General features: G+C 52.9%; 1 protein-coding gene across 2 annotated transcripts in view; it reads left to right on the top strand.

Annotated features, from left to right (window-relative positions):
* The window catches only part of CHN2 (chimerin 2), a 938196-nt gene that overhangs the window by 454683 nt on the left and 456251 nt on the right, over nt 1–27262 (top strand). For both annotated transcript variants that reach the window (XM_069648929.1, XM_069648930.1), the window contains one exon: nt 3102–3384. In XM_069648929.1, the coding sequence (XP_069505030.1) occupies nt 3102–3384 (283 nt within the window). The remainder of the gene's footprint in view (nt 1–3101; nt 3385–27262) is intronic.

Raw genomic sequence — 27262 nt, 5'->3', positions numbered from 1 at the left:
ACTTGTTTCCACAAATCTACGGGCAGGAGTACAGGAAATAACAAATCAATATCACCTAGGGTGAACACTGAAGACTGCAAGACGGACTCTATTTCTTTATAGAATCCTGTCGGATTTTTCCTAATATCAGGAATAGATTGTCTAATAGTATTCACTTTCTGTCTTGAGAACGGGACATGAACAAACTGCAATACATAATGTGCAGGAATGTCCACAGCAACTATACCCGCCGCAGCATCAGCCGAAATCTCAACCTTCGGGACAAATGTCGGAGGAACCTCTCTCATAGGCAACTGAGAAGTTGCCAACTCCGAAAGATTACTAAGCAACAGAGCTAAGTCGAGCGCTAAAGCAGTCGAAGAAGTGTCAAGTGAAAAAGCTCTCTTATAAATACTCAATAACTCTGTGGGACAACTAATTTTTCTCTTTGCACAATCATCCTGTAGGTACTCTATCATTACCTGTATCACTTTCCTCTGCATTTCTGGCGTATACTGACTCTGTGTCATTTACCTCAACTGGAGTTATCGACATATCTGAAATCCCTCAAGGCACGTCTTTCATACAAATTTGTGCTTCCTCAGATATCGATTTACGACAAGGAAGGAACCGTTTCTGTACATACATACTTTCCCCCTCGTCATCTTCATTCTGTAACCTTTCCAACTCCTTTCTATACTCAAATAACCTCTCGACATGCTCATTAACTTTCTCCACAGTGTCTCTTGAAAACGCTAAAGTGTTTAGTTCCCTTAACCCTTGCGGGAGATCTGTATTATTTAATTTGCCCCACATTACACATAAATGAATGCCTAAACCTTCAATATAAACATTTTTCTCAGGAAAATTATCCATATTAAAAAGTGTGGCAAAAACATTAGCTTGATCATCTCTCTCCATACTATGCTTAGCCCATGCAATCAAATCCCGTTTCTTCTCTGGAGGTATTGCGGGTGACAACCCTTGACCCTGCACCCTGATCGGCTACAAGTGGCACAAGACCGCTTGGAAGAGGGGGGGCAGGCAAATTCAATGGAGGTACTATTACTGGTGCAATAGGAAGGGGTGGAGGAGTAGGTGGAGGAACAGTAACTGGAGGAAGAGGAACATTAGGAGGAGCAGGAACAACAGGAACAACAGCAGATAGAGCAGGAATAGCAGCAGGAAGAGGCAAAGCAGCAGGAAGAGGAACATACGGAGGTGACGCAGAGGCACCAGGCCTTCGTTCATTTAACAATGTGTCGATTAATTCGTCGGAAACATGAAGGTCTTTAGAAGGATACATTTTCTGAATTCCAAGTGAGAAAGCCCTATCCATATTCCTAGTCGACTCAGAATGTTTATTTTGGTCATATAATAATGCTTTACGGCGTTCGTTTTATGATGGCGCGCATGTTTTTCTCTACTCTTAAATTGCTGCAATGCTTCTTTTTTCCAATTCTGCAAAACATCGAATGCTGCAGGTCTAGCCTTTTTCTTTAATAGAATTGACTCTAAGTACTCAATACGAGGGATTTCAAAACTACCATTGGTTGGCCACTGAAGTTCGGAGGCATGTCTGGTTTGTCTGTGCCACATATCATTAAACACTATACTTCCAATGCCATGCTTACAGTACATAGTACACGCCGGCGACCCCTCCTCTGGTGCTGGACGGCTAAATTCCAAAGATTGTCTATCACTGCGGAACAACGCCCTGAAGCAGGTAGACAATTTCCCAGGCGTATCAAATTATTGGTGTTACTTGGTCAATAATTGTGTCTGTAGATACAATACGCCAAAATCAGATTATCAGGATATTTAAGAATTGGGTCACGACTCACCTGAACAGTCCTAAGGAGGTCCGATCGGATTACAAAGAATCTTACCTAACTAATCTTACCTCGTGTTTGGTAATTTTGGCAAATCTGCCCGCCTCGATAAGTGGACCCTCGTCAAGATGCCGTCTCGGACCACAAGCTAATCGTCCAGGGATCGGATCGTGCAGCGCTGCTGAGGTGTCATGTCTCGTTCAGAAGGGGCCCTTATTTTGTCACACCGTCCGATCCCGGTCCGATAGCATGCGTCAACCTTCGACAATCCGGCATCAATCTTGAGGGTCCCTATTCGGGCGCCAACTGTGAAAACAAAATCAAAATATCGAGGCTGAGTACCCCAAAAGGAAATACACTGAACACGGGTTACAAAGGAACATACAAAGATCTTTATTTTATACTGAACAGTTTTCCAAGCAAAGTAACAGATAGCTATCGGCCTTCAGTACAACACAACAAACTCCAGTGTGGTTCAGTGTGCTTAGTGAGAGACACTGTACGTTAGAATTCCTTGCTCTTTTATACCATTTGCGAACATGATGTCCAACCCTACTTCGGGTTAATATTCTTCTAATACATTACTGATCTAGGGTTCATGCCGGGTTCATACCACTATATGCATAGGGATTGCCTTTAATACATTCGCCAACAAGCCTACATGGTAACAGTGTATTTTAGGATTTCTGATAAAGGTCTTCTCAAACATTAATACAATGTAGTTAAACAAGTGTTCTTAGTTCAGTATTTGGATACATTGTTCTTAACATATGCTCGTGGATTAGTTTCATTGCACGAGTAATCCTTTACACACAGGTCAGCGAAGCACAAGGTCTCAGTTCAGGACCCCAACAAGTCGCCTGCAGGCAAGTTACATATTAATTACACAAAGAGGTCAAGACGGCCATGTTGTAATTCGGAATGACATCGTCCACCATTTTAACTCACAGGGTGACTATACAGAGTGAACCTAAAATGGCGGATTGACCTAAAATGGCAGCTTACATTGAGTCTAATGTCAGGACCTTGCAACACAGATTCCTTCGCAAGTGGCTTATAAGCAGTTTGGCGTAGGCCAATATACATATATTCGTTGCAATAGGAGGTACGATATAATTTCCCGTTTGACATAGCTACGTGGCTGGGGTAGATGATGATTTTGGAATTCAGCTGTAGAGCACCACTTAATGTAACTTTGAAAGGATTGTGCCATGTATGTGTATAAAACGAAATTGCAGCACGCAAACAATTGCTCTGTTGAAGCTCACATCTCTTGGGTGCTTCTCGCAGGTTTGGTCACCAGACGTTGAACTATCGCCTGTTCTACGATGGGAAGCACTTTGTGGGCGAAAAGCGGTTCGAGTCCATCAACGACCTGGTGACGGACGGGCTGATCACTCTGTACATAGAAACCAAAGCCGCCGAGTACATCGCCAAAATGACCACCAACCCCATCTACGAGCATATTGGCTATGCCAGTCTGCTGCGGGAGAAGATGTGCCGCCGGGTGAGCCGGCACCGCAGGGAATCCAAGAAGATCGCTCTCCCTGGTGAAGACAACTCTGTGGAAAAGGTGAGAGGGTCCGCCAGGGGTCAGTAGTCTATAATCTGAGAGTTGACTGTGGAAAATAACGGGATAATCGCACCCGGGAAGGGCACTAAGCCAATGAGGTGGGTGGAACAGCGGACGCAAATACACATTCTCTGCCTGCTATTCCAGCGACCCAAGGCCTTTCCCTGGGTGGTGCCATCTTTCTCTCTTTTGTAATGTGGGGAGGCAACAGGGAGCTTCTCCCTGTTGCCTTCCCACCACCCCACCATCGCAAACCCAACAAACCCCTTACCCTCTCCTCACTCCCACTTCACTTACCTGATGGACCGGATCTTTGTGTGCCGGTCCCCTCGCTCCTCCAGTCTCCTGGCCGCCACCATAGAAATGGAAAAGAGACTTAGTCCCGTTACCCTATGATGGTGGCAATCTTTTTTCTTCTCATTAGATTTCTCTGGGGTATGAATGGCTTTTACCCCTGTTGTGGGGGGCAGACATGGCCTCTAATAGCCCCCCAGCCATTGCTGAGGATTTTGCTTCGATCGGCCGACCTTGTCTCGGGCCATGTCCACCCCCCTCAGCGGGGGTGAAAGCCATGTTATCTCTTGCTTGTCTGAACCCTGCGGTTATGGCCTTCTGGTTGACAGGTTGGTTGTGACTGGGCTCAGAGCTAGGTCTCATTCAGAGTATATGAATCTTTTACTCTGTATGTTCTTATCCTGCTACTTCTGTGGGACCCTCTTGCACACCCTATCTGTCATCAACACTTGAAACCTGGGTTTGCATCAGGCTGCAGGATCAGGCCTGCATCAGGGAGCAATGTTTGCAGCTGGGGTGCTTTCATTCCCCCTATGCCATTTAATCCCTATTTCCACTTACTTCCCTTGGTCCCTGTCACAGGTATGTGGGCTGGCGCAGCGCAGAGTGCAAACATTGCGCCTTTGCAAATATATATTTCTTCAATTTTGTATTGGCTCGAAAAATCTGCCTGCACTGTACAGTGCAAAGTTTTTGGATTACTATCCCTGGTCTCTTCTACCAACACACAACACCACTGTTTGATGGATTCCTGCTAAGGGAGAGCAGATGGGCCTGCCTGCTGCTAGCTGCGTTTTATCCTGGCCTCTGGCCCTCTGCTAGACTATATTGTGGCCCGGCCCTTCCATGGATGGTTACCCTTTTCCCATACTGCCACATACCCTTTTAGACTAAGCGCGCTCTTTCTTTAGGTGAGTGTTAGGGTGGGCGTTTGCCCCTTTGCACTAGGTATCTGCTCCAGGCTACTGTAGGGCCTTTATTTACAGTTGTGTATTAAAACCCTGTCTTCTTTTCATGAAGAATTATGACATTTTCTGCAAACGTGATTTGATGGGAATATACAGTATTTCAGCTTTAAAAATTAGGCTGTAAATGATGTGGTATACACGTTGTGTATTCAGGCATTTCCTATGCATTCACAACGGGCATTGCAAAGCATTGGTTTGTCATGATGGACAGTGAACATGGATGAGCCATGTCAGACGGGATACTGGGACATGCCCAAAACTGCGCCTGGCCCTTACCTGTCACTTACCATGTGACTTGCAACAGTGCCCCACATGTATGTGGAGGATCCTACAACATTCTAAGGGCAGTTTAATTATTTCATGCCTGATTTTTGCTGGTGTTTTTTTAACGAAAGGCTGTATTTCTGCATTGTGATTGGAAGCTTGTAATTAGACGGATTTACCACATGTGGTATTTTATGCATATTTTCCACCTACAGAATCACCTCTTAGATGTCCACATTCGTACCCCACTCTCCATATATTTAAATGAGTGTAACCAGTAAAATGTGCGGAAATCTTGTTACTGCAGTTCTGGACAGGAGGGCGGTGAGTTAGATGATAGGGGAAGGACAGGAGGGCGGTGAGTTAGATGAGAGGGGAGGGACAGGAGGGCGGTGAGTTAGATGATAGGGGAAGGACAGGAGGGCGGTGAGATAGTTGAGCGGGAAGGGACAGGAGGGCGGTGAGTTAGATGAGTGGGGAGGGACAGGAGGGCGGTGAGTTAGATGAGTGGGGAGGGACAGGAGGGCGGTGAGTTAGATGAGAGGGGAGGGACAGGAGGGCGGTGAGTTAGATGATAGGGGAAGGACAGGAGGGCGGTGAGATAGTTGAGCGGGAAGGGACAGGAGGGCGGTGAGTTAGATGAGTGGGGAGGGACAGGAGGGAGGTGAGTTAGATGAGTGGGGAGTGACAGAAGGGCAGTGAGTTAGATGAGTGGGGAGGGACAGGAGGGCGGTGAGTTCAATGAGCGGGGAGGGACAGGAGGGCAGTGAGTTAGATGAGCGAGGAGGGACAGGAGGGTGGTGAGTTCAATGAGCGGGGAGGGACAGGAGGGCAGTGAGTTAGATGTGCGGGGAGGGACAGGAGGCCGGTGAGTTCAATGAGCGGGGAGGGACAGGAGGGCAGTGAGTTAGATGAGCGAGGAGGGACAGGAGGGCGGTGAGTTAGATGAGTGGGGAGGGACAGGTGGGCTGTGAGTTAGATGAGCGAGGAAGGACAGCAGGGCGGTGAGTTAGATGAGTGGGGAGGGACAGGAGGGCGGTGAGTTAGATGAGAGGGGAGGGACAGGAGGGCGGTGAGTTAGATGATAGGGGAAGGACAGGAGGGCGGTGAGATAGTTGAACGGGAAGGGACAGGAGGGCGGTGAGTTAGATGAGTGGGGAGGGACAGGAGGGCAGTGAGTTAGATGAGTGGGGAGTGAAAGAAAGGCAGTGAGTTAGATGAGTGGGGAGGGACAGGATGGCGGTGAGTTAGATGAGTGGGTAGGGACAGCAGGGCGGTGAGTTAGATGATAGGGGAAGGACAGGAGGGCGGTGAGTTCAATGAGCGGGGAGGGACAGGAGGGCGGTGAGTTCAATGAGCGGGGAGGGACAGGAGGGCAGTGAGTTAGATGAGCGAGGAGGGACAGGAGGGCGGTGAGTTAGATGAGCGGGGAGGGACAGGAGAGCGGTGAGTTCAATGAGCGGGGAGGGACAGGAGGGCAGTGAGTTAGATGAGCGAGGAGGGACAGGAGGGCGGTGAGTTAGATGAGTGGGGAGGGACAGGTGGGCTGTGAGTTAGATGAGCGAGGAGGGACAGGAGGGCGGTGAGTTAGATGAGTGGATAGGGACAGGAGGGCGGTGAGTTCAATGAGCGAGGAGGGACAGGAGGGCGGTGAGTTAGATGAGTGGGGAGGGACAGGAGGGCGGTGAGTTCAATGAGCGGGGAGGGACAGGAGGGCGGTGAGTTCAATGAGCGGGGAGGGACAGGAGGGCGGTGAGTTAGATGAGCGAGGAGGGACAGGAGGGTGGTGAGTTAGATGAGTGGTGAGGGACAGGAGGGCGGTGAGTTGGATGAGCGGGGAGGGACAGGAGGGTGGTGAGTTCGATGAGCGGGGAGGAAGACGAGGGCCGTGAGTTAGATGGGTGTGGAGGGACAGGAGGGGGATGAGTTAGATGATAGGGGATGGACAGGAGGGCGGTGAGTTAGATGAGTGGGGAGGGACAGAAAGGCGGTGAGTTAGATGAGTAGGGAGGGACAGAAGGGCGGTGAGTTAGATGAGTGGGGAGGGACAGAAGGGCGATGAGTTAGATGAGTGGGGAGGGACAGAAGGGGCGGTGAGTTAGATGAGTGGGGAGGGACAGGAGAGCGGTGAGTTAGATGAGCGAGGAGGGACAGGAGGGTGGTGAGTTAGATGAGTGGGGAGGGACAGGAAGGCGGTGAGTTCAATGAGCGGGGAGGGACAGGAGGGCGGTGAGTTCAATGAGTGTGGAGGGACAGGAGGCCGGTGAGTTAGATGAGTGTGGAGGGACAGGAGGGCGGTGAGTTAGATGAGTGGGGAGGGACAGGAGAGCGGTGAGTTAGATGAGCGAGGAGGGACAGGAGGGTGGTGAGTTAGATGAGTGGGGAGGGACAGGAAGGCGGTGAGTTCAATGAGCGGGGAGGGACAGGAGGGCGGTGAGTTCAATGAGCGGGGAGGGACAGGAGGGCGGTGAGTTAGATGAGCGAGGAGGGACAGGAGGGCGGTGAGTTAGATGAGTGGTGAGGGACAGGAGGGCGGTGAGTTAGATGGGTGTGGAGGGACAGGAGGGGGATGAGTTAGATGATAGGGGAAGGACAGGAGGGCGGTGAGTTAGATGAGTGGGGAGGGACAGAAGGCCGGTGAGTTAGATGAGTGGGGAGGGACAGAAGAGCAGTGAGTTAGATGAGTGGGGAGGGACAGAAGGGCGGTGAGTTAGATGAGTGGGGAGGGACAGGAGGGCGGTGAGTTAGATGAGTGTAGACTGACAGGAGGGCGTGAGTTAGATGAGTGTGGAGGGACAGGAGGCCGGTGAGTTAGATGAGTGTGGAGGGACAGGAGGCCGGTGAGTTAGATGAGTGGGGAGGGAGAGACAGGCAAGATATCTTTGCTGTTGCGTCAATGCGTGCAGACCGGAAGTGGCCTGAACTCTGCATGCAAGTCTTTTTCTAAGTATTCTGTTTCGGGAGCACAGCATTTGTCTCCAGAGGGGACCCTTGTGTGCCCGCAGTGTTAAGATGTATTGGCAGGGGCTGTGGTATTTCGATTGTTTGTAGAGGTGTAAAGTTTTGTTGTCTTTTGGAAGTAGGGGCGCAACGAAACTTACATTTACGCAGGGCTAACCCTTCAAATTTTGGTAGAGCTGCTAACTTCAGAGATGGTTGGCAAGCGGCAAACTTATTTGTGTGGGGGCATCTAACTTCTTTACGCATTCTAATGAGACTATTCTAGTGCAACTTCAATGTTGCAAGCAGTTAACTCTCTCCTTTTAGTCTGAAAGCACCCACGTAAGGACTCCTGTCCCCCTACCCTTCCCATCACTCCCCTGGCATGCATTACTAACCCTACATCATGATTTTAAATGCCTAAAAATGTATGCATATGAATGCAGGTGCTAACAGTGAAATGCTTTACGTTAGTAATTGCAGGGCCTTTGTTAACTGTGAAGCCCAGGCACCGTTTAACATCTATGTGCTGCTCTGTCCGGCCACGACTCTGTAGGTCAGGCAGGACTAGTCATCATAGACCAAAATATCAGGGGGGGTCTGAGGGGGGGGGGGAGATTGAGCGGGCGTCTGATGCCCGGTCAGCTAAAAGGTTTTGTGCCACTGTTTAGAGGTGATATTAAATTTATGTATGCGAGAGACGCAGTTGGTATGAATTTAGTGTGTTTAAGTGTTGCGAATGTTAGTGCGGGCAGGTTAATGTCATGACTGGTGGACGAGTTAGAGTGTCTACCTGACATGTCTGTGGCAACGTTGCAGTGGGAGTGATGCATGGGAGGCGTCTCCATAGTGGGGCCTGACGAGTACGGCACTTGTGAAGAGGCCACCTGAGGCCCCTTCGTGTGGGCTGGTAACCCTGGTTGTGGAAGTGCGCAGTGATTGGTGCTGGATGAGAGTTCAGGAACACGTGGTTGGGAGAATGCATAGGGAGCGTGCTACAGTGGGTACCAAGGAGACAGTGGGTGAGAATAATTCCAGAGCAGAGTTCAGGGTAAGGATTCTGGAGAGAGCAGAGTCCTGGTGGGACCCCTAGGTACCACGCATCATGCTACAAGGTCAAGGGCAATGTCGAAGAGCCAGTCACATGAATTATTCTGGGAAATGGATAAAATCATAGCAGGGCATTAAATACATCGGCCACCAAGGAGTAGATCACAGTTCAACACACATATTACCATGGACACTGACCAGGGGTCAAAATCACAGTCTATCAGAATTTCTACCATGCACCTACTACACTCTTTTTATCCCCATGATGATTATGCCCCTATACCCACCAGACACCTCCTCCTCTTATCCCTATACCTGCCATGCACCTTCTCCACTTAGCCCTATACCCGCCATGCACCTCCTCCTCTTATCCTTATGCCCACCATGCACCTCCTCCTCTTATCCCTATACCCACCCTGCACCTCCTCCTCTTATCCTTATGCCCACCATGCACCTCCTCCTCTTATCCCTATACCCACCCTGCACCTCCTCCTCTTATCCTTATACCCACCATGAACCTCCTCCTCTTATCCCTATACCGGCCATGCACCTTCTCCACTTAGCCCTATACCTGCCATGCACCTTCTCCACTTAACCCTATACCCACCAGACACCTCCTCCTCTTATCCCTATACCCGCCATGCACCTCCTCCTCCTGTTATCCCTATACCTGCCATGCACCTCCTCCTCCTCTTATCCCTATACCCACCATGCACCTCCTCCTCTTATCCCTATACCCACCCTGCACCTCCTCCTCCTGTTAGCCCTATACCCACCATGCACCTCCTCCTCCTGTTATCCCTATACCCACCATGCACCTCCTCCTCCTCTTATCCCTATACCCACCCTGCACCTCCTCCGCCTCTTATCCCTATACCCACCATGCACCTCCTCCTCTTATCCCTATAACCACCATGCACCTCCTCCTCCTGTTATCCCTATACCCGCCATGCACCTCCTCCTCCTCTTATCCCTATACCCGCCATGCACCTCCTCCTCCTGTTAGCCCTATACCCACCATGCACCTCCTCCTCCTGTTATCCCTATACCCACCATGCACCTCCTCCTCCTCTTATCCCTATACCTGCCATGCACCTCCTCCCCCTCTTATCCCTATACCTACCATGCACCTCCTCCTCCTCTTATCCCTATACCCACCATGCACCTCCTCCTCCTCTTATCCCTATACCCGCCATGCACCTCCTCCTCCTCTTATCCCTATACCCACCATGCACCTCCTCCTCCTCTTATCCCTATACCTGCCATGCACCGCCTCCTCCTCTTATCCCTATACCTACCATGCACCTCCTCCTCCTCCTATCCCTATACCCGCCATGCACCTCCTCCTCCTGTTATCCCTATACCTGCCATGCACCTCCTCCTCCTCTTATCCCTATACCCGCCATGCACCTCCTCCTCCTGTTATCCCTATACCTGCCATGCACCTCCTCCTCCTCTTATCCCTATACCCGCCATGCACCTCCTCCTCCTGTTATCCCTATACCTGCCATGCACCTCCTCCTCCTCTTATCCCTATACCCACCATGCACCTCCTCCTCCTGTTATCCCTATACCCACATGCACCTCCTCCTCCTCTTATCCCTATACCCGCCATGCACCTCCTCCTCCTCTTATCCCTATACCCACCCTGCACCTCCTCCTCTTATCCCTATACCCGCCCTGCACCTCCTCCTCCTCTTATCCCTATACCCGCCATGCACCTCCTCCTCCTCTTATCCCTATACCTGCCATGCACCTCCTCCTCCTCTTATCCCTATACCTGCCATGCACCTCCTCCTCCTCTTATCCCTATACCTGCCATGCACCTCCTCCTCCTGTTATCCCTATACCCGTCATGCACCTCCTCCTTCCGTTATCCCTATACCTGCCATGCACCTCCTCCTCCTCTTATCCTTATACCTGCCATGCACCTCCTCCTCCTCTTATCCCTATACCCGCCATGCACCTCCTCCTCCTCTTATCCCTATACCCGCCATGCACCTCCTCCTCCTCTTATCCCTATACCCGCCATGCACCTCCTCCTCCTGTTATCCATATACCTGCCATGCACCTCCTCCTCCTGTTATCCCTATACCCACCATGCACCTCCTCCTCCTGTTATCCGTATACCCGCCATGCACCTCCTCCTCCTGTTATCCCTATACCTGCCATGCACCTCCTCGTCCTGTTATCCCTATACCCATCATGCACCTCCTCCTCCTCTTATCCCTATACCCACCCTGCACCTCCTCCTCCTCTTATCCCTATACCCACCCTGCACCTCCTCCTCCTGTTATCCGTATACCCACCATGCACCTCCTCCTCCTGTTATCCGTATACCCGCCATGCACCTCCTCCTCCTTTTATCCCTATACCTGCCATGCACCTCCTCGTCCTGTTATCCCTATACCCACCATGCACCTCCTCCTCCTCTTATCCCTATACCCACCCTGCACCTCCTCCTCCTCTTATCCCTATACCCGCCATGCACCTCCTCCTCCTGTTATCCCTATACCTGCCATGCACCTCCTCCTCCTCTTATCCCTATACCCACCATGCACCTCCTCCTCCTGTTATCCCTATACCCACATGCACCTCCTCCTCCTCTTATCCCTATACCCGCCATGCACCTCCTCCTCCTCTTATCCCTATAACCACCCTGCACCTCCTCCTCTTATCCCTATACCCGCCCTGCACCTCCTCCTCCTCTTATCCCTATACCCGCCATGCACCTCCTCCTCCTCTTATCCCTATACCTGCCATGCACCTCCTCCTCCTCTTATCCCTATACCTGCCATGCACCTCCTCCTCCTCTTATCCCTATACCTGCCATGCACCTCCTCCTCCTGTTATCCCTATACCCGTCATGCACCTCCTCCTTCCGTTATCCCTATACCTGCCATGCACCTCCTCCTCCTCTTATCCTTATACCTGCCATGCACCTCCTCCTCCTCTTATCCCTATACCCGCCATGCACCTCCTCCTCCTCTTATCCCTATACCCGCCATGCACCTCCTCCTCCTCTTATCCCTATACCCGCCATGCACCTCCTCCTCCTGTTATCCATATACCTGCCATGCACCTCCTCCTCCTGTTATCCCTATACCCACCATGCACCTCCTCCTCCTGTTATCCGTATACCCGCCATGCACCTCCTCCTACTGTTATCCCTATACCTGCCATGCACCTCCTCGTCCTGTTATCCCTATACCCACCATGCACCTCCTCCTCCTCTTATCCCTATACCCACCCTGCACCTCCTCCTCCTCTTATCCCTATACCCACCCTGCACCTCCTCCTCCTGTTATCCCTATACCTGCCATGCACCTCCTCCTCCTCCTCTTATCCCTATACCTGCCATGCACCTCCTCCTCCTCTTATCCCTATACCCGTCATGCACCTCCTCCTCCCGTTATCCCTATACCTGCCATGCACCTCCTCCTCCTCTTATCCCTATACCTGCCATGCACCTCCTCCTCTTCTTATCCCTATACTCGCCATGCACCTCCTCCTCCTGTTATCCCTATACCCACCATGCACCTCCTCCTCCTGTTATCCCTATACCCACCCTGCACCTCCTCCTCCTCTTATCCCTATATCTGCCATGCACCTCCTCCTCCTCTTATCCCTATACCTGCCATGCACCTCCTACTCCTCTTATCCCTATACCTGCCATGCACATCCTACTCCTCTTATCCCTACACCCGCCATGCACCTCCTCCTCCTATTATCCCTATACCTGCCATGCACCTCCTCCTCCTGTTATCCCTATACCCACCATGCACCTCCTCCTCCTGTTATCCCTATATCTGCCATGCACCTCCTCCTCCTCTTATCCCTATAACTGCCATGCACCTCCTACTCCTCTTATCCCTATACCTGCCTTGCACCTCCTACTCCTCTTATCCCTATACCCGCCATGCACCTCCTTCTCCTATTATCCCTATACCTGCCATGCACCTCCTCCTCCTGTTATCCCTATACCTGCCATGCACATCCTCCTCCTCTTATCCCTATACCTGCCATGCACCTCCTCCTCCTCTTATCCCTATACCCATCATGCACCTCCTCCTCCTGTTATCCCTATACCTGCCATTCACCTCCTCCTCCTCTTATCCCTATACCTGCCATGCACCTCCTCCTCCTCTTATCCCTATACCTGCCATGCACCTCCTCCTCCTGTTATCCCTATACCCGCCATGCACCTCCTCCTCCTGTTATCCCTATACCCACCCTGCACCTCCTCCTCCTCTTATCCCTATACCTGCCATGCACCTCCTACTCCTCTTATCCCTATACCTGCCATGCACCTCCTCCTCCTGTTATCCCTATACCCGTCATGCACCTCCTCCTCCTGTTATCCCTATACCCGCCATGCACCTCCTCCTCCTGTTATCCCTATACCCACCATGCACCTCCTCCTCCTGTTATCCCTATACCCACCATGCACCTCCTCCTCCTGTTATCCCTATACCCACCCTGCACCTCCTCCTCCTCTTATCCCTATATCTGCCATGCACCTCCTCCTCCTCTTATCCCTATACCTGCCATGCACCTCCTCCTCCTCTTATCCCTATACCTGCCATGCACCTCCTCCTCCTCTTATCCCTATACCTGCCATGCACCTCCTCCTCCTCTTATCCCTATACCCGCCATACAACCTCTCCTCCTGTTATCCCTATACCTGCCATGCACCTCCTCCTCCTCTTATCCCTATACCCACCCTGCACCTCCTCCTCCTCCTCTTATCCCTATACCTGCCATGCACCTCCTCCCCCTCTTATCCCTATACCTACCATGCACCTCCTCCTCCTATTATCCCTATACCTGCCATGCACCTCCTCCTCCTGTTATCCCTATACCCACCATGCACCTCCTCCTCCTGTTATCCCTATATCTGCCATGCACCTCCTCCTCCTCTTATCCCTATAACTGCCATGCACCTCCTACTCCTCTTATCCCTATACCTGCCTTGCACCTCCTACTCCTCTTATCCCTATACCCGCCATGCACCTCCTTCTCCTATTATCCCTATACCTGCCATGCACATCCTCCTCCTCTTATCCCTATACCTGCCATGCACCTCCTCCTCCTCTTATCCCTATACCCATCATGCACCTCCTCCTCCTGTTATCCCTATACCTGCCATTCACCTCCTCCTCCTCTTATCCCTATACCTGCCATGCACCTCCTCCTCCTCTTATCCCTATACCTGCCATGCACCTCCTCCTCCTGTTATCCCTATACCCGCCATGCACCTCCTCCTCCTGTTATCCCTATACCCACCCTGCACCTCCTCCTCCTCTTATCCCTATACCTGCCATGCACCTCCTACTCCTCTTATCCCTATACCTGCCATGCACCTCCTCCTCCTGTTATCCCTATACCCGTCATGCACCTCCTCCTCCTGTTATCCCTATACCCGCCATGCACCTCCTCCTCCTGTTATCCCTATACCCACCATGCACCTCCTCCTCCTGTTATCCCTATACCCACCATGCACCTCCTCCTCCTGTTATCCCTATACCCACCCTGCACCTCCTCCTCCTCTTATCCCTATATCTGCCATGCACCTCCTCCTCCTCTTATCCCTATACCTGCCATGCACCTCCTCCTCCTCTTATCCCTATACCTGCCATGCACCTCCTCCTCCTCTTATCCCTATACCTGCCATGCACCTCCTCCTCCTCTTATCCCTATACCCGCCATACAACCTCTCCTCCTGTTATCCCTATACCTGCCATGCACCTCCTCCTCCTCTTATCCCTATACCCACCCTGCACCTCCTCCTCCTCCTCTTATCCCTATACCTGCCATGCACCTCCTCCCCCTCTTATCCCTATACCTACCATGCACCTCCTCCTCCTCTTATCCCTATACCCACCATGCACCTCCTCCTCCTCTTCTCCCTATACCCGCCATGCACCTCCTCCTCCTGTTATCCCTATACCTGCCATGCACCTCCTCCTCCTCTTATCCCTATACCCGCCATGCACCTCCTCCTCCTCTTATCCGTATACCCTCCCTGCAGCTCCTCCTCTTATCCTTATACCCGCCATGCATCTCCTCCTCCTGTTATCCCTATACCCGCCATGCACCTCCTCCTCCTGTTATCCCTATACCTGCCATGCACCTCCTCCTCCTCTTATCCCTATACCCGCCATGCACCTCCTCCTCCTGTTATCGCTTTACCTGCCATTCACCTCCTCCTCCTGTTATCCCTATACCTGCCATGCACCTCCTCCTCCTCTTATCCCTATACCTACCATGCACCTCCTCCTCCTCTTATCCCTATACCCGCCATGCACCTCCTCCTCCTGTTATCCCTATACCTGCCATGCACCTCCTCCTCCTCTTATCCCTATACCCGCCATGCACCTCCTCCTCCTCTTATCCGTATACCCTCCCTGCAGCTCCTCCTCTTATCCTTATACCTGCCATGCACCTGCTCCTCCTGTTATCCCTATACCCGCCATGCACCTCCTCATCCTGTTATCCCTATACCTGCCATGCACCTCCTCCTCCTCTTATCCCTATACCCGCCATGCACCTCCTCCTCCTGTTATCCCTATACCTGCCATGCACCTCCTCCTCCTGTTATCCCTATACCTGCCATGCACCTCCTCCTCCTGTTATCCCTATACCTGCCATGCACCTCCTCCTCCTCTTATCCCTATACCCGCCATGCACCGCCTCCTCCTGTTATCCCTATACCTGCCATGCACCTCCTCCTCCTCTTATCCCTATACCCGCCATGCACCGCCTCCTCCTGTTATCCCTATAACCACCAGACACCTCCTCCTCGTATCCGTATACCCTCCCTGCAGCTCCTCCTCTTATCCTTATACCCGCCATGCACCTCCTCCTCCTGTTATCCCTATACCTGCCATGCACCTCCTCCTCCTCTTATCCCTATACCTGCCATGCACCTCCTCCTCCTCTTATCCCTATACCTGCCATGCACCTCCTCCTCCTCTTATCCCTATACCCGCCATGCACCTCCTCCTCCTGTTATCCCTATACCCACCATGCACCTACTCGTCCTGTTATCCCTATACCCACCCTGCACCTCCTCCTCCTCTTATCCCTATACCCACCATGCAACTCCTCCTCCTCTTATCCCTATACCCGCCATGCACCTCCTCCTCCTCTTATCCCTATACCTGCCATGGACCTCCTCCTCCTCTTATCCCTATACCTGCCATGCACCTCCTCCTCCTCTTATCCCTATACCCGCCATGCACCTCCTCCTCCTCTTATCCCTATACCTGCCATGCACCTCCTCCTCCTGTTATCCCTATACCTGCCATGCACCTCCTCCTCCTCTTATCCCTATACCCGCCATGCACCGCCTCCTCCTGTTATCCCTATAAACACCAGACACCTCCTCCTCTTATCCGTATACCCTCCCTGCAGCTCCTCCTCTTATCCTTATACCCGCCATGCACCTCCTCCTCCTGTTATCCCTATACCTGCCATGCACCTCCTCCTCCTGTTATCCCTATACCCACCATGCACCTCCTCCTCCTCTTATCCCTATACCCACCCTGCACCTCATCCTCCTCTTATCCCTATACCCACCCTGCACCTCCTCCTCCTGTTATCCCTATAACTGCCATGCACCTCCTCCTCCTCTTATCCCTATACCTGCCATGCACCTCCTCCTCCTCTTATCCCTATACCCGTCATGCACCTCCTCTTCCCGTTATCCCTATACCTGCCATGCACCTCCCCCTCCTCTTATCCCTATACCCGCCATGCACCTCCTCCTCCTGTTATCCCTATACCCACCATGCACCTCCTCCTCCTGTTATCCCTATACCCACCCTGCACCTCCTCCTCCTCTTATCCCTATATCTGCCATGCACCTCCTCCTCCTGTTATCCCTATACCTGCCATGCACCTCCTCCTCCTGTTATCCCTATACCTGCCATGCACCTCCTCCTCCTCTTATCCCTATACCCGCCATGCACCGCCTCCTCCTGTTATCCCTATACCTGCCATGCACCTCCTCCTCCTCTTATCCCTATACCCGCCATGCACCGCCTCCTCCTGTTATCCCTATAACCACCAGACACCTCCTCCTCGTATCCGTATACCCTCCCTGCAGCTCCTCCTCTTATCCTTATACCCGCCATGCACCTCCTCCTCCTGTTATCCCTATACCTGCCATGCACCTCCTCCTCCTCTTATCCCTATACCTGCCATGCACCTCCTCCTCCTCTTATCCCTATACCTGCCATGCACCTCCTCCTCCTCTTATCCCTATACCCGCCATGCACCTCCCCCTCCTCTTATCCCTATACCCGCCATGCACCTCCTCCTCCTGTTATCCCTATACCCACCATGCACCTCCTCCTCCTGTTATCCCTATACCCACCCTGCACCTCCTCCTCCTCTTATCCCTATATCTGCCATGCACCTCCTCCTCCTGTTATCCCTATACCTGCCATGCACCTCCTCCTCCTGTTATCCCTATACCTGCCATGCACCTCCTACTCCTCTTATCCCTATACCTGCCATGCACCTCCTACTCCTCTTATCCCTACACCAGCCATGCACCTCCTCCTCCTATTATCCCTATACTTGCCATGCACCTCCTCCTCCTGTTATCCCTATACCCACCATGCACCTCCTCCTCCTGTTATCCCTATATCTGCCATGCACCTCCTCCTCCTCTTATCCCTATACCTGCCATGCACCTCCTACTCCTCTTATCCCTATACCTGCCTTGCACCTCCTACTCCTCTTATCCCTATACCAGCCATGCACCTCCTCCTCCTATTATCCCTTTACCTGCCATGCACCTCCTCCTCCTGTTATCCCTATACCTGCCATGCACCTCCTCCTCCTCTTATCCCTATACCTGCCATGCACCTCCTCCTCCTCTTATCCCTATACCCATCATGCACCTCCTCCTCCCGTTATCCCTATACCTGCCATTCACCTCCTCCTCCTCTTATCCCTATACCTGCCATGCACCTCCTCCTCCTCTTATCCCTATACCTGCCATGCACCTCCTCCTCCTGTTATCCCTATACCCACCATGCACCTCCTCCTCCTGTTATCCCTATACCCACCCTGCACCTCCTCCTCCTCTTATCCCTATACCTGCCATGCACCTCCTACTCCTCTTATCCCTATACCTGCCATGCACCTCCTACTCCTCTTATCCCTATACCCGCCATGCACCTCCTCCTCCTGTTATCCCTATACCCGCCATGCACCTCCTCCTCCTGTTATCCCTATACCCACCATGCACCTCCTCCTCCTGTTATCCCTATACCCACCATGCACCTCCTCCTCCTGTTATCCCTATACCCACCATGCACCTCCTCCTCCTGTTATCCCTATACCCACCCTGCACCTCCTCCTCCTCCTATCCCTATATCTGCCATGCACCTCCTCCTCCTCTTATCCCTATACCTGCCATGCACCTCCTCCTCCTCTTATCCCTATACCTGCCATGCACCTCCTCCTCCTCTTATCCCTATACCTGCCATGCACCTCCTCCTCCTCTTATCCCTATACCCGCCATACAACCTCTCCTCCTGTTATCCCTATACCTGCCATGCACCTCCTCCTCCTCTTATCCCTATACCCACCCTGCACCTCCTCCTCTTATCCCTATACCTGCCATGCACCTCCTCCTCCTCTTATCCCTATACCTACCATGCACCTCCTCCTCCTCTTATCCCTATACCCACCATGCACCTCCTCCTCCTCTTATCCCTATACCCGCCATGCACCTCCTCCTCCTGTTATCCCTATACCTGCCATGCACCTCCTCCTCCTCTTATCCCTATACCCGCCATGCACCTCCTCCTCCTCTTATCCGTATACCCTCCCTGCAGCTCCTCCTCTTATCCTTATACCCGCCATGCATCTCCTCCTCCTGTTATCCCTATACCCGCCATGCACCTCCTCCTCCTGTTATCCCTATAACTGCCATGCACCTCCTCCTCCTCTTATCCCTATACCCGCCATGCACCTCCTCCTCCTGTTATCCCTATACCTGCCATGCACCTCCTCCTCCTGTTATCCCTATACCTGCCATGCACCTCCTCCTCCTCTTATCCCTATACCCGCCATGCACCGCCTCCTCCTGTTATCCCTATACCTGCCATGCACCTCCTCCTCCTCTTATCCCTATACCCGCCATGCACCGCCTCCTCCTGTTATCCCTATAACCACCAGACACCTCCTCCTCGTATCCGTATACCCTCCCTGCAGCTCCTCCTCTTATCCTTATACCCGCCATGCACCTCCTCCTCCTGTTATCCCTATACCTGCCATGCACCTCCTCCTCCTCTTATCCCTATACCTGCCATGCACCTCCTCCTTCTCTTATCCCTATACCTGCCATGCACCTCCTCCTCCTCTTATCCCTATACCCGCCATGCACCTCCTCCTCCTCCTGTTATCCCTATACCCACCATGCACCTACTCCTCCTGTTATCCCTATACCCACCCTGCACCTCCTCCTCCTCTTATCCCTATACCCACCATGCACCTCCTCCTCCTCTTATCCCTATACCCGCCATGCACCTCCTCCTCCTCTTATCCCTATACCTGCCATGGACCTCCTCCTCCTCTTATCCCTATACCTGCCATGCACCTCCTCCTCCTCTTATCCCTATACCCGCCATGCACCTCCTCCTCCTCTTATCCCTATACCTGCCATGCACCTCCTCCTCCTGTTATCCCTATACCTGCCATGCACCTCCTCCTCCTCTTATCCCTATACCCGCCATGCACCGCCTCCTCCTGTTATCCCTATAACCACCAGACACCTCCTCCTCTTATCCGTATACCCTCCCTGCAGCTCCTCCTCTTATCCTTATACCCGCCATGCACCTCCTCCTCCTGTTATCCCTATACCTGCCATGCTCCTCCTCCTCCTGTTATCCCTATACCTGCCATGCACCTCCTCCTCCTCTTATCCCTATACCTGCCATGCACCTCCTCCTCCTCTTATCCCTATACCTGCCATGCACCTCCTCCTCCTCTTATCCCTATACCCGCCATGCACCTCCTCCTCCTCTTATCTCTATAACCACCATGCACCTCCTCCTCCTCTTATCTCTATAACCACCCTGCACCTCCTCCTCTTATCCATATACCCGCAATGCACCTCCTCCTCCTGTTATCCTTATACCCACCATGCACCTCCTCCTCCTCTTATCCCTATACCCACCCTGCACCTCCTCCTCCTCTTATCCCTATGCCCACCAGACACCTCCTCCTCTTATCCCGATACCTGCCATGCACCTCTTCCTCCTCTTATCCCTATACCTGCCATGCACCTCCTCCTCCTCTTATCCCTATTACTGCCATGCACCTCCTCCTCCTCTTATCCCTATTACTGCCATGCACCTCCTCCTCCTCTTATCCCTATTACTGCCATGCACCTCCTCCTCCTCTTATCCCTATTACTGCCATGCACCTCCTCCTCCTCTTATCCCTATTACCGCCATGCACCTCCTCCTCCTCTTATCCCTATACCCGCCATGCACCTCCTCCTCCTCTTATCCCTAATACCACCATGCACCTCCTCCTCCTCTTATCCCTATACCCGCCATGCACCTCCTCCTCCTCTTATCCCTATACCCGCCATGCACCTCCTCCTCCTCTTATCCCTATACCCGCCATGCACCTCCTCCTCCTCTTATCCCTATTACTGCCATGCACCTCCTCCTCCTCTTATCCCTATTACCGCCATGCACCTCCTCCTCCTCTTATCCCTATTACCGCCATGCACCTCCTCCTCCTCTTATCCCTATACCTGCCATGCACCTCCTCCTCCTCTTATCCCTATTACCGCCATGCACCTCCTCCTCCTCTTATCCCTATACCCGCCATGCACCTCCTCCTCCTCTTATCCCTATTACTGCCATGCACCTCCTCCTCCTCTTATCCCTATACCCGCCATGCACCTCCTCCTCCTCTTATCCCTATTACCGCCATGCACCTCCTCCTCCTCTTATCCCTATACCCACCCTGCACCTCCTCCTCCTCTTATCCCTATACCCGCCATGCACCTCCTCCTCCTGTTATCCCTATACCTGCCATGCACCTCCTCCTCCTCTTATCCCTATACCCGCCATGCACCTCCTCCTCCTGTTATCCCTATACCTGCCATGCACTTCCTCCTCCTCTTATCCCTATACCCGCCATGCACCTCCTCCTCCTCTTATCCCTATACCCGCCATGCACCTCCTCCTCCTCTTATCCCTATACCCACCCTGCACCTCCTCCTCCTCTTATCCCTATACCCACCCTGCACCTCCTCCTCCTGTTATCCCTATACCTGCCATGCACCTCCTCCTCCTCTTATCCCTATACCCGCTATGCACCTCCTCCTCCTGTTATCCCTATACCCACCCTGCACCTCCTCCTCCTGTTATCCCTAAAACCGCCCTGCACCTCCTCCTCCTCTTATCCCCATACCCACCCTGCACCTCCTCCTCCTGTTATCCCTATACCTGCCATGCACCTCCTCCTCCTCTTATCCCTATACCCGCCATGCACCTCCTCCTCCTCCTGTTATCCCTATACCCACCCTGCACCTCCTCCTCCTGTTATCCCTATACCCGCCATGCACCTCCTCCTCCTGTTATCCCTATACCTACCATGCACCTCCTCCTCCTCTTATTCCTATACCCGCCATGCACCTCCTCCTCCTGTTATCCGTATACCCGCCATGCACCTCCTCCTACTGTTATCCCTATACCTGCCATGCACCTCCTCGTCCTGTTATCCCAATACCCACCATGCACCTCCTCCTCCTCTTATCCCTATACCCACCCTGCACCTCCTCCTCCTCTTATCCCTATACCCACCCTGCACCTCCTCCTCCTGTTATCCCTATACCTGCCATGCACCTCCTCCTCCTCCTCTTATCCCTATACCTGCCATGCACCTCCTCCTCCTCTTATCCCTATACCCGTCATGCACCTCCTCCTCCCGTTATCCCTATACCTGCCATGCACCTCCTCCTCCTCTTATCCCTATACCTGCCATGCACCTCCTCCTCTTCTTATCCCTATACTCGCCATGCACCTCCTCCTCCTGTTATCCCTATACCCACCATGCACCTCCTCCTCCTGTTATCCCTATACCCACCCTGCACCTCCTCCTCCTCTTATCCCTATATCTGCCATGCACCTCCTCCTCCTCTTATCCCTATACCTGCCATGCACCTCCTACTCCTCTTATCCCTATACCTGCCATGCACATCCTACTCCTCTTATCCCTACACCCGCCATGCACCTCCTCATCCTATTATCCCTATACCTGCCATGCACCTCCTCCTCCTGTTATCCCTATACCCACCATGCACCTCCTCCTCCTGTTATCCCTATATCTGCCATGAACCTCCTCCTCCTCTTATCCCTATAACTGCCATGCACCTCCTACTCCTCTTATCCCTATACCTGCCTTGCACCTCCTACTCCTCTTATCCCTATACCCGCCATGCACCTCCTTCTCCTATTATCCCTATACCTGCCATGCACCTCCTCCTCCTGTTATCCCTATACCTGCCATGCACATCCTCCTCCTCTTATCCCTATACCTGCCATGCACCTCCTCCTCCTCTTATCCCTATACCCATCATGCACCTCCTCCTCCCGTTATCCCTATACCTGCCATTCACCTCCTCCTCCTCTTATCCCTATACCTGCCATGCACCTCCTCCTCCTCTTATCCCTATACCTGCCATGCACCTCCTCCTCCTGTTATCCCTATACCCACCATGCACCTCCTCCTCCTGTTATCCCTATACCCACCCTGCACCTCCTCCTCCTCTTATCCCTATACCTGCCATGCACCTCCTACTCCTCTTATCCCTATACCTGCCATGCACCTCCTCCTCCTGTTATCCTTATACCCGTCATGCACCTCCTCCTCCTGTTATCCCTATACCCGCCATGCACCTCCTCCTCCTGTTATCCCTATACCCACCATGCACCTCCTCCTCCTGTTATCCCTATACCTGCCATGCACCTCCTCCTCCTGTTATCCCTATACCCACCCTGCACCTCCTCCTCCTCTTATCCCTATATCTGCCATGCACCTCCTCCTCCTCTTATCCCTATACCTGCCATGCACCTCCTCCTCCTCTTATCCCTATACCTGCCATGCACCTCCTCCTCCTCTTATCCCTATACCTGCCATGCACCTCCTCCTCCTCTTATCCCTATACCCGCCATACAACCTCTCCTCCTGTTATCCCTATACCTGCCATGCACCTCCTCCTCCTCTTATCCCTATACCCACCCTGCACCTCCTCCTCCTCCTCTTATCCCTATACCTGCCATGCACCTCCTCCTCCTCTTATCCCTATACCTACCATGCACCTCCTCCTCCTCTTATCCCTATACCCACCATGCACCTCCTCCTCCTCTTCTCCCTATACCCGCCATGCACCTCCTCCTCCTGTTATCCCTATACCTGCCATGCACCTCCTCCTCCTCTTATCCCTATACCCGCCATGCACCTCCTCCTCCTCTTATCCGTATACCCTCCCTGCAGCTCCTCCTCTTATCCTTATACCCGCCATGCATCTCCTCCTCCTGTTATCCCTATACCCGCCATGCACCTCCTCCTCCTGTTATCCCTATACCTGCCATGCACCTCCTCCTCCTCTTATCCCTATACCCGCCATGCACCTCCTCCTCCTGTTATCGCTTTACCTGCCATTCACCTCCTCCTCCTGTTATCCCTATACCTGCCATGCACCTCCTCCTCCTCTTATCCCTATACCTACCATGCACCTCCTCCTCCTCTTATCCCTATACCCGCCATGCACCTCCTCCTCCTGTTATCCCTATACCTGCCATGCACCTCCTCCTCCTCTTATCCCTATACCCGCCATGCACCTCCTCCTCCTCTTATCCGTATACCCTCCCTGCAGCTCCTCCTCTTATCCTTATACCTGCCATGCACCTGCTCCTCCTGTTATCCCTATACCCGCCATGCACCTCCTCATCCTGTTATCCCTATACCTGCCATGCACCTCCTCCTCCTCTTATCCCTATACCCGCCATGCACCTCCTCCTCCTGTTATTCCTATACCTGCCATGCACCTCCTCCTCCTGTTATCCCTATACCTGCCATGCACCTCCTCCTCCTCTTATCCCTATACCCGCCATGCACCGCCTCCTCCTGTTATCCCTATACCTGCCATGCACCTCCTCCTCCTCTTATCCCTATACCCGCCATGCACCGCCTCCTCCTGTTATCCCTATAACCACCAGACACCTCCTCCTCGTATCCGTATACCCTCCCTGCAGCTCCTCCTCTTATCCTTATACCCGCCATGCACCTCCTCCTCCTGTTATCCCTATACCTGCCATGCACCTCCTCCTCCTCTTATCCCTATACCTGCTATGCACCTCCTCCTCCTCTTATCCCTATACCTGCCATGCACCTCCTCCTCCTCTAATCCCTATACCCGCCATGCACCTCCTCCTCCTGTTATCCCTATACCCACCATGCACCTACTCGTCCTGTTATCCCTATACCCACCCTGCACCTCCTCCTCCTCTTATCCCTATACCCACCATGCAACTCCTCCTCCTCTTATCCCTATACCCGCCATGCACCTCCTCCTCCTCTTATCCCTATACCTGCCATGGACCTCCTCCTCCTCTTATCCCTATACCTGCCATGCACCTCCTCCTCCTCTTATCCCTATACCCGCCATGCACCTCCTCCTCCTCTTATCCCTATACCTGCCATGCACCTCCTCCTCCTGTTATCCCTATACCTGCCATGCACCTCCTCCTCCTCTTATCCCTATACCCGCCATGCACCGCCTCCTCCTGTTATCCCTATAAACACCAGACACCTCCTCCTCTTATCCGTATACCCTCCCTGCAGCTCCTCCTCTTATCCTTATACCCGCCATGCACCTCCTCCTCCTGTTATCCCTATACCTGCCATGCACCTCCTCCTCCTGTTATCCCTATACCCACCATGCACCTCCTCCTCCTCTTATCCCTATACCCACCCTGCACCTCATCCTCCTCTTATCCCTATACCCACCCTGCACCTCCTCCTCCTGTTATCCCTATAACTGCCATGCACCTCCTCCTCCTCTTATCCCTATACCTGCCATGCACCTCCTCCTCCTCTTATCCCTATACCCGTCATGCACCTCCTCTTCCCGTTATCCCTATACCTGCCATGCACCTCCTCCTCCTCTTATCCCTATACCTGCCATGCACCTCCTCCTCCTCTTATCCCTATACCCGCCATGCACCTCCTCCTCCTGTTATCCCTATACCCACCATGCACCTCCTCCTCCTGTTATCCCTATACCCACCCTGCACCTCCTCCTCCTCTTATCCCTATATCTGCCATGCACCTCCTCCTCCTCTTATCCCTATACCTGCCATGAACCTCCTACTCCTCTTATCCCTATACCTGCCATGCACCTCCTACTCCTCTTATCCCTACACCAGCCATGCACCTCCTCCTCCTATTATCCCTATACCTGCCATGCACCTCCTCCTCCTGTTATCCCTATACCCACCATGCACCTCCTCCTCCTGTTATCCCTATATCTGCCATGCACCTCCTCCTCCTCTTATCCCTATACCTGCCATGCACCTCCTACTCCTCTTATCCCTATACCTGCCTTGCACCTCCTACTCCTCTTATCCCTATACCCGCCATGCACCTCCTCCTCCTATTATCCCTATACCTGCCATGCACCTCCTCCTCCTGTTATCCCTATACCTGCCATGCACCTCCTCCTCCTCTTATCCCTATACCTGCCATGCACCTCCTCCTCCTCTTATCCCTATACCCATCATGCACCTCCTCCTCCCGTTATCCCTATACCTGCCATTCACCTCCTCCTCCTCTTATCCCTATACCTGCCATGCACCTCCTCCTCCTCTTATCCCTATACCTGCCATGCACCTCCTCCTCCTGTTATCCCTATACCCAGCATGCACCTCCTCCTCCTGTTATCCCTATACCCACCCTGCACCTCCTCCTCCTCGTATCCCTATACCTGCCATGCACCTCCTACTCCTCTTATCCCTATACCTGCCATGCACCTCCTACTCCTCTTATCCCTATACCCGCCATGCACCTCCTCCTCCTGTTATCCCTATACCCGCCATGCACCTCCTCCTCCTGTTATCCCTATACCCACCATGCACCTCCTCCTCCTGTTATCCCTATACCCACCATGCACCTCCTCCTCCTGCTATCCCTATACCCACCATGCACCTCCTCCTCCTGTTATCCCTATACCCACCCTGCACCTCCTCCTCCTCTTATCCCTATATCTGCCATGCACCTCCTCCTCCTCTTATCCCTATACCTGCCATGCACCTCCTCCTCCTCTTATCCCTATACCTGCCATGCACCTCCTCCTCCTCCTCTTATCCCTATACCTGCCATGCACCTCCTCCTCCTCTTATCCCTATACCCGCCATACAACCTCTCCTCCTGTTATCCCTATACCTGCCATGCATCTCCTCCTCCTCTTATCCCTATACCCACCCTGCACCTCCTCCTCTTATCCCTATACCTGCCATGCACCTCCTCCTCCTCTTATCCCTATACCTACCATGCACCTCCTCCTCCTCTTATCCCTATACCCACCATGCACCTCCTCCTCCTCTTATCCCTATACCCGCCATGCACCTCCTCCTCCTGTTATCCCTATACCTGCCATGCACCTCCTCCTCCTCTTATCCCTATACCCGCCATGCACCTCCTCCTCCTCTTATCCGTATACCCTCCCTGCAGCTCCTCCTCTTATCCTTATACCCGCCATGCATCTCCTCCTCCTGTTATCCCTATACCCGCCATGCACCTCCTCCTCCTGTTATCCCTATAACTGCCATGCACCTCCTCCTCCTCTTATCCCTATACCCGCCATGCACCTCCTCCTCCTGTTATCCCTATACCTGCCATGCACCTCCTCCTCCTGTTATCCCTGTACCTGCCATGCACCTCCTCCTCCTCTTATCCCTATACCCGCCATGCACCGCCTCCTCCTGTTATCCCTATACCTGCCATGCACCTCCTCCTCCTCTTATCCCTATACCCGCCATGCACCGCCTCCTCCTGTTATCCCTATAACCACCAGACACCTCCTCCTCGTATCCGTATACCCTCCCTGCAGCTCCTCCTCTTATCCTTATACCCGCCATGCACCTCCTCCTCCTGTTATCCCTATACCTGCCATGCACCTCCTCCTCCTCTTATCCCTATACCTGCCATGCACCTCCTCCTCCTCTTATCCCTATACCTGCCATGCACCTCCTCCTCCTCTTATCCCTATACCCGCCATGCACCTCCTCCTCCTCCTGTTATCCCTATACCCACCATGCACC

This window comes from Ambystoma mexicanum, chromosome 2q (genome assembly GCF_040938575.1).
Source record: "Ambystoma mexicanum isolate Mex_15411 chromosome 2q, UKY_AmexF1_1, whole genome shotgun sequence".
NCBI lineage: Eukaryota > Metazoa > Chordata > Amphibia > Caudata > Ambystomatidae > Ambystoma > Ambystoma mexicanum.
The sequence above is the reverse complement of the archived record's forward strand: the minus strand, read 5'-3'. Positions and strand labels throughout refer to the sequence as shown.